Source organism: Arachis ipaensis, chromosome B04 (genome assembly GCF_000816755.2).
Source record: "Arachis ipaensis cultivar K30076 chromosome B04, Araip1.1, whole genome shotgun sequence".
Taxonomy (NCBI): Eukaryota; Viridiplantae; Streptophyta; class Magnoliopsida; order Fabales; family Fabaceae; genus Arachis; species Arachis ipaensis.
This window is the reverse complement of record NC_029788.2, coordinates 115,037,930-115,046,585: the sequence shown is the minus strand read 5'-3', so window position 1 is coordinate 115,046,585 and position 8,656 is coordinate 115,037,930. Positions and strand designations below refer to the sequence as shown.

At 35.2% G+C, this 8,656-nt stretch overlaps 1 protein-coding gene across 2 annotated transcripts in view; it reads right to left on the bottom strand.

Annotated features, from left to right (window-relative positions):
- Positions 1-8,656, bottom strand: part of LOC107639795 — a 35,161-nt gene that overhangs the window by 12,202 nt on the left and 14,303 nt on the right. For both annotated transcript variants that reach the window (XM_021121670.1, XM_016343393.2), the window contains 3 exons: positions 7,448-8,254; positions 4,969-5,928; positions 2,242-3,219 (listed from right to left, as the gene is read on the bottom strand). In XM_021121670.1, the coding sequence (XP_020977329.1) occupies positions 2,242-3,219; positions 4,969-5,928; positions 7,448-8,254 (2,745 nt within the window). The remainder of the gene's footprint in view (positions 1-2,241; positions 3,220-4,968; positions 5,929-7,447; positions 8,255-8,656) is intronic.

The window sequence follows — 8,656 nt, the reverse complement described above, 5'->3', positions numbered from 1 at the left end:
GAAAAGTGTTCCGCAGGAATTGCACCAATTCAAAAAGGGGACAAATTTAGTCTTATGCAATGCCCAAAAAATGACATAGAACGGAAGCGAATGGAAGGAATTCCATATAGTTTTGTAGTGGGAAGTCTTATGTATGTGCAAACTTGCACAAGACCGGACATTAGCTTTGCAGTAGGAATGCTTGGAAGGTATCAAAGTAATCCTGGAATGGATCATTGGAAAGCTGCAAAGAAGGTTTTAAGATATCTTCAAGGTACAAAGAATTATATGCTCATGTACAAAAGGTCTAGCCAATTAGAAGTAATTGGTTACTCAGATTCAGATTTTGGTGGATGTGCTGACACAAGAAAGTCTACATTTAGCTACTTATTCTTATTTGGAGAAGCTGTCATATCATGGAAAAGCTCCAAGCAAAGCATTGTGACAACATCTACTATGGAGGCAGAGTTTGTAGCATGTTTTGAAGCTACAAATCAAGCTTTATGACTGCGAAATTTTATTTCAGGACTTGGCATTGTTGACTCAATTGCTAGGCCATTGAAAATTTATTGTGATAATTCTGCAGCAGTATTTTTCTCAAAAAATGATAGATATTCTAAAGGTGCCAAGCATATGGAAATAAAGTACTTTGGCGTTAAGGAGGAAGTTTGGAAACAAAGAGTGTCCATAGAACATGTTAGAACAGAACTTATGATTGCTGATCCATTGACTAAAGGATTGCAACCAAAGACATTTAAGGAACATGTACATAGAATGGGTCTTGGTTCTTCTGAATGATGCTAACACTCTGAGCTCACTATGTTTATTTATGTGTTTTCTGAACATTGATAGTTTGTTGTTTCTAGTTAAAGTAATATTATTGTATGAGTTATAACATAATGATCTAGAAACTTTATGGGACCGATATAAAATTGTGTTATTTATGTAGCTTGTGTAGTAAGATGCTAGTAGTTGTAGTATATGGAAAGAAATGTGTTTCATATTAAATGCATGACTGTCATAACTCACACAAAATATTTTACCATATTAAAGCAATTTTGTAATGTGTGAGAATATGATTACACTTAGGCCAAGTGGGAGAATGTTGGAAGTTTATTGTAATTTAAACTTCTATTGTGGCCTAATTGTAATTATTTATAAATTATTAATGACTTAATCTCATCTGTTAATGCTAATGTTTGATGGACGCATTAGATTTAAAGATTATCACATATAAAAATGGTCTTCTCTCTGCCTCAATACACACGACGTTTTACAGTTTTCACTCACTGAAAAGAGCGTGAAACTGCCATCCTGATGTACGTCTGAAGAAAAGGAAGGGGAGAGAAACCAGTGTTGGAGATCAACTCTACTGTAACCAAAACTCAACAAAATCAGTCTTAAAGTTCAACTCTACCGTAATCAGAACTTGTTATAGCAACCAATCCAGGTATAAAAATCATAACTTTTAAGATCCTAATTAATGCTTCCGCTAAAATAAGTTTACAACTGTTTCTTAAAATGAAAAGTTAAATTTAACACCAGTTTGTTCTGTATGTTAGCTCCTATTCTAATTGCATTTGATCTCCTTACCAACTTGAATTGCAGTGCTCATTGATTCCCCTTAGTTGATTGTTTCATGATCTTGGGAATACAAATGCGATAGTAGGGTCAAGAATCTAATGGACTATATATACTAGAGTTAACAGGTTAAGAGTCAGAATAGATTGCTTGTTCTACTTCTATCATTCTGGTTTAACATTATTGACAGCATGGATATCCTCAAGGGTTTTTAAAATTTTATCCAAATTTAGGGTTCTCTTTTTGTTTTCGATTGTGAGTTTTCTTAGCCTACTAAACATTTTAGAGAAAACTGTCATATAGAGTCAATAACTAAATTGGATCCCCTTTCCCTCTTGTTCACTCAGTTATTTAGGGCCTTGTGCTATTGAGCCTAATTTGATTTTCATTATTTTGTTTCTTTGTTGATGATAGTGTTTCACTCCTTTCCAAACATCTATGTGTCAGAATTCGAATCCCAAAGACAGTGTTTATAAACTAATCAGTGAATTACAAACTAATCTCCTAGCTGCTTAATCATACGTCTTCTTCACTTTGTTTCAGATGGCTGCGATTCATATTCATATCTATCTCAATGAAGGTATCCGGGGCAGCATGACAGATCTTGAAATCAAATAATTTCACACGTCCAGCACTAAAATATGTATGAATAATACATCTATGAAAGAAGAGTGATAGTACCTTCCATGCAATGAACGCCTTTATTTTGTGGTTAAGATCATGCTCCCACCTCTTGTCTGATGTCTTTGGAGAAATTTGGATGGCCTCCAACTTTGGTGTCTCTAACCCTGGAGAGAAAATCTTCATGTTGGGGCATTCGTAAATGATTGCCTCAACTAGTTCAGGGAATTTCAATGTGGAATCCCCTTCATAAAAGCTTGCTAGGCTTGGCAAAGAATTCAGAGACAACACTTTGAGCTGCCCAAAGATTATCTGACGTTGAATTGCATCATTTACTTCCTTGGCCACAATTTCTTTTATTGATTTACACTTGTTTATATGCATCTTCTCAAGTTGCACCAAACTTTTAGCTGTTGAGGATGAGAATACATATATCAGTCTAGGACAATCAGATAAGCACAGTTCTTTTAGACTTGAGAAAGATACCGCTGGTAATATACACTCCATTATTGCTCCTGTGCTTACTTTGTCTCTCCCAACAATTTCCTCTAACCTCAGACAGCATTTCACATCAAGTTTTTCAAGCTTCATTAGATATTTTTCAATTGATGCTGGAAACAGACTTCTAAGCTTGTCACATCCATCTATATATACTTCTTCAGATTGTTGTTGTCCAGCAACTCCTTGAAGCCCTGTATTCCAGATATGCTCCAGGTTTGGTAACTGATTCAATATCATTCTTGACAGGAACAAGGCTGGTTCCAAATCTTTCATCCTTCTGTCACCCCTTATGTCTCTTGCATCAAATATTGCATTCACACAATTACAGTTTCCCACTTGTAATTCTTTCAAGCTGCTCAGCAAAGAATGTATATTAGAAGGTATTGCAGTTGAAGACCATTCACAGCTCTCCACAACCAATGATTCCAAATTTTCAAAGCATGTGTCTGGAACAGAAACTACATTGTTCCAAAACATTTGTAGTTCAGGGTGTTCACTAAGCTCCAAATGTTGTACTTCACATGCAAACTTTGTAATCTGTATAAGGAAGACAATAAAACATATCAAGAGGTTAAGTTTGATAAGTAATCCATGTAAAATAGTTTTCCACTGTCATCCAGTTACATGCTTCTATCTGTACGATTTTTTAAGTAATATACAATATAATTAAGCCAAACACTTTGATTGATGTCATAATATATAATAAGGCCTCTGCGTTTCACTAACAATGCATGATGAAAATTAAATTCATTATCAAATTGAATAAGTGTACACATTGCATTAGTTATCAAATATTCTTGTCTTTCCTTGCCAACAAGGCTAGTGTTTGGTTCATAAAATTCCAATTGTGAGATTGCACGAATGTAACTACATGATGTATGAAAATTGAGACAATGAAACACTCCAATTTATTCTTAATGCAACAATATCTTAAACCACGTAAGTTTTTGTCATAGATATAGGTAAAATTAGATGGACTTAAGTTCAAAGATAAATTAATCATTTTTGTCCTTCAGTTACTCAATTAATAGTTTTCATCAACGATTGATGATACGGGACATTGACTCACATCATACATGACACCTAGCATATCCCATTAGACGCTGAACAAATATATTTATGAGAATCTATCAATTTATTGTCATTAGGTTATATTAGGATTAGGGTTTATATAATTGAAAAAATTGACTAAATTAATAGATTTTCATAAACATATTTGTTCAGTGTCCAATTGGACATGCTAGGTATCATGTAAGTTGTCAGTTAACATTCTATATCATCAATTGTTGACGAAAACTATTAATTGAGTGGCAGAAGGACAAAAATGATTAATTTGTAATATTTGAAGAACTAATTTGATTGATAAAATTTTTCAAGGACGAATTTAGAGAACGACCCATCTTTCAGGGACTAATTTGACCGTTAACCACTTTAAATATGTTGTATACAAGAATTGATTTAAAATTTCTCTGTAAACAATATGATCTTCTTAATAAAGCCTTTTCCAACTAGATGGAGTCGGCTACATGGATCAAGACATCATTACATTGTGTCCATGCATTGAGATGCGACAAAGTTTTACGTTGGCCGTTGCAAACCTAACACAACCCTACATGGATCCAAAGATGTCATTGTGTCATGGCCACATATTAGGATGCAACAAAGTTTTATATAGGTTGTCACAGGCCTAACATGAATCAACATGGATCCAAAGACAGAAAACCTAAACCGTGAAGCTTGTGTCATAAGGCATACATAAGAAATATTCACTTATAAATGTATATATATAGCTAGAAAGAGTATGAAAAATTCAATCATAATTGAAGAGTGGTAATTAGATAAGGAAAACTATTCACTTTAGGAAAATAGTAATATATAATAAGTATGCGGTCTAAATAGCTGTTATTTTGGTTTCTTTGAAAAATATTTAAATTTAAAATCAAAATATTTTCATGTAGTAAAAATTAATGCTGGATTAGTATGATAATTTTTTGTTATATGTACTATATCAACATCAATGCAACTTACAATTTTTCCTAGCCTTCACAATAGACTTCTCCATGTTATTCAAGTGCCACAAATTCAATAAGGCACATGCCTATTTTCAATAGAAAAAATTCCTTTATAATTTTGCCCCCTCCATGCACTTATAGCTATCTTTAACAATGTACTTGCATACAAAATGTATTCAAATACATTCTCAACCTAACAATTTGAAGCAGATGGGGGGATTTATGTCTAACTTATAAAATGGAAGGAGAAAAATGAAGAATAGAGAAAACTCACCATTTGTTCAGATTGCTTCCATGTCGTGATGTTAAGATCACCAAACCAACATGGTTCATCCATGTGGTTGCTAAATTCAACTCCCATCAACTTTGGAGTATCTACGCCACTTTGGCAGAACACTGTCATTTTGGGACATTCGAACACAGAAACTTGTTCCAAGGATGGGAATTTCAAAATAGAATTGCCTGCATAAAAGCTTACAAGGTTTTCCAATGAGTCAAGGTACAACGTGTTGAGCCGCCCGAGAGTTATGTCAACTTGAAGATCTGATTCATCCTTCTCTTTGTCCACTATCTCTGTCATTGACTCACATTGGCATATGCACATATTCTCAAGTAGAAGCATGCTTTTTGCTGTTGACAATGTGAATAAATATTGCAATCCACCACATTCTTTTACAGTCAAATTTGTCAGGCTGGAGAAAAGCACAGTGGATGGAGCCAAGTTTACTAAAGAAGGACATCTGCATATTTCCAAGGTCTTAAGGCCTCTAGAAAGGACGTCCACCCAAGTGTTCTCCAATCCTATCGCTCTGAGCTCAGGCAAAGCATTCAGACATAACTCTTTCAGCTTTGGAACTAATGCTTTTGCATCATGCTCATTATCAATAGGACGGATCCCGGTGTGTTGTAGAGCCGCTAACACGTAATGTATTTGATCAGTGAATGAGAGGAAGTTAGAGTGATCCTCATGGTTATAGGATGTATCATCAATACAAGAAGACAGCCAAGGACCTGCTTCATGGGGGAATATCATCTTGAAGGAACTATGACTCACTTGTAGCTTTTCAGTGTTGGGTAACTTTTGAAGCAACCCAAATGGAAAAGTAGATTCATAGTCAAAGCATTGCAGTTCCAGAGCTTTCAATTTATTAAGAAGGTCAAACTGAGATATACTCTGGTCAATCGTCACAATATCTTCTGTATTGAGTGACAGTTGCTCCAAGCTGGCAGCAACCTAATATGCAAAAGAAAAAGTGAGATATCTCTCACAGATATCCTGAGCCCATTTCCACAATATAAAAATAGAACAAAACAAATCATGCATGCAATAATGGCAATGGCAACATAGATATACAGGGATCAAGAACACTTGTAAATACAGTTGTAGCTAATTTAAAAAGAGCTGCAATAATTTATCTAATAATTTACTAAGTTCTGTATGCAGGATCCTCCCCCCTAACTCTGCAAAATCCACTAAATGTACCCACAATCTCTAATACTCTAGTAAGTGTAGCCAAATTGGCATTAGATAATTTCTTTGAATTCTGGCCTTATATTTGAAATGTGAAATGTCAGGTGTCCAAGAAGACACTGCTTCAAGGCACTCTTAGAGAAAGACTATACAGAGGCACACAGTGCAGCAAATGTAGTAAGTCTGATGCTGGTGTCTGTCAAATTAAGTCCACCAATTTCTGTCTCTCTCTCTTGTAAACCTGTAAGTGATTTGTGTTACAACAATGAATTCAAATTTGTGGAAATGTACAGTTAATGTATTAAGTATCTAAAGAAAGTGGAAACCACACCTTAAAAGCTAGTTGTTAAGGGTAAAAAACCAGTCTCCTTAAATACAACATGAAGCATCCCATATTACCCAATGTGAAACTTTGGGCACTCCATATTTTCCAAGTCCCTAACAATACACCGCCCCTAGAGAGCGAACATCCACAGTGGCTTTACTTTATTGACACTGACCCAACAACAGCAACTTCACTATCGGTTATTAAAATTTGGTATTCACCTTAATTCAGCTAGGTCGATGTGGGACTTTGGGCACCCCATAATGCCATAGTCCCTAATAACTATTTTAAAATTCTGCAATAATAACAATAGGAATGTATCATACGCTCTCTGCTGTCATTATGCTCATGATTTCTTCTATTTTTACATCTACAAAATGCATAATGTTACAGAGGAAAAAAAAACTATATAAAATAGAAAGAGATGAACAATAGTTGCGACCTAGAAATAAATAAAATACAAATGTTGGGGCAATCTGAAAACACGCAAGAGATGTTAGAGAATGAACTTAGAAAGTGAATGATTGAAAGCAAGCTTGGATGGTAATGTGAACAGAAGATTGACACCTATACAACAATGCTGATATAGCAAAACTATAAGATTGCAAAATGTCAACTACTCATTGTGTGACAGTATTGGTATAAGCTTTTACATCATAGAAATGGATGGATAGAAGCAGCATAAAAGCAACGTTCTATTAGAACTGCATTGATGTTCAGAGATAATCGAAATCACTGCTTGATGACTAAATGTCCATGAATCTTCCAAAATTTAGAGGATTAAAATTTGATCTAAAACATGTTAAAGATAGACTATAACTATGCCAAGATAAGTTGTCTAAAAGGATTGTGTTACTGCCTTCTACAATATTGAAGCATGCCAATTATTTCTATTACCCACATAGCATTCCAAAAAGGACCAGTAACATAGTATGAAGTCATAGAAAAACATAGTACCTGTTCAATCGAGATAAGGGCTTGTTGATTATCTTGAAATTCTTGAAATTCACCATCTGGATGATTTTGGTGGTGTTCATAATCCGGATGCTTCTGATGGTCAATTCGAAATATAGGAGTGAACTTTTTACAAAGGTAAACTTTTAAACTTTTCAGCATGTGAAATTCCACCTCATATTTTCCTGGGTAGATGTACTTGAAATTTTGCAAGTTACCTAGTATCAGTACGGTCAGACATGGGAAGAGAAACTTTATAGTTATGCCTTCTTCAGCTCCTATATCTGGTTGAAAAAGTTCCTCTAGGCACCCGCAGTAGCTTACATCAATAATTTCAAGATTCAATAGATCTTGAGCAACTGATACTGGAAACAAACTTTTAATGCTACTACATCCGTTGACGTGCATTACTTGTAGTGCAGGAAGCCTGAAAAGCCCATGAGGATCTTTACTCCATACATGCATCAGATTTGGTAAATTTTCTAATTTCAATTTCTTTAGGGCTAGTTGGAGGGGAGCAGCTTGACCAATATTCACATTACTTTTATCTCCTGTAATATCTTTCACATCAAATACTACATTCACCAATTCGCAATTTCTTACTTCCAGCTCCTCCAATGAGGTTAGAAAAGACAGTAAATTGGAAGGTATTACATTTGATATAAAGCGACAATTTTCCAGAATCAAAGACTTCAAATTGTTGAAGCATGTGTCCGGGACTTGAACTACACCAAACCATATATCTTTTAGTTTTATCTCAGAATGATCTCCCAGTTTCAAATGGTTTACATGAGATAGAAACTCTGCAGCCTGTACTTGCAAAATAAGAAACACATCAAATTCAAGGACATGATTTCTAGGCATGCCTAGCATTAATAGCTTTTATTTACATATTTTACGATTGTTCTGTTTATATATTTCTCTGATAGGTAACACTTACTATAACCCCAAAGGGGAGTGAGGAGAGACAGAGAAGCAGAAAACAACACAAAGAAATAAAATAGCAGCACGGTGCACAAGCACCCAGCGTTAATGCAGGGTCCGGGGAAGGACCACACCCAAAGGGTGTAATGTACACAGCCTAACCAGATAATTACGTCAGTGATTGTTTCCACGGCTTGAACCTGTGACCTTAAGGTCACGTGGAGACAACTCAACCGTTGCTCCAAGGCTCCCCTTCAGCACAATAAGATGGTAAAGAAGCAAAGTAAT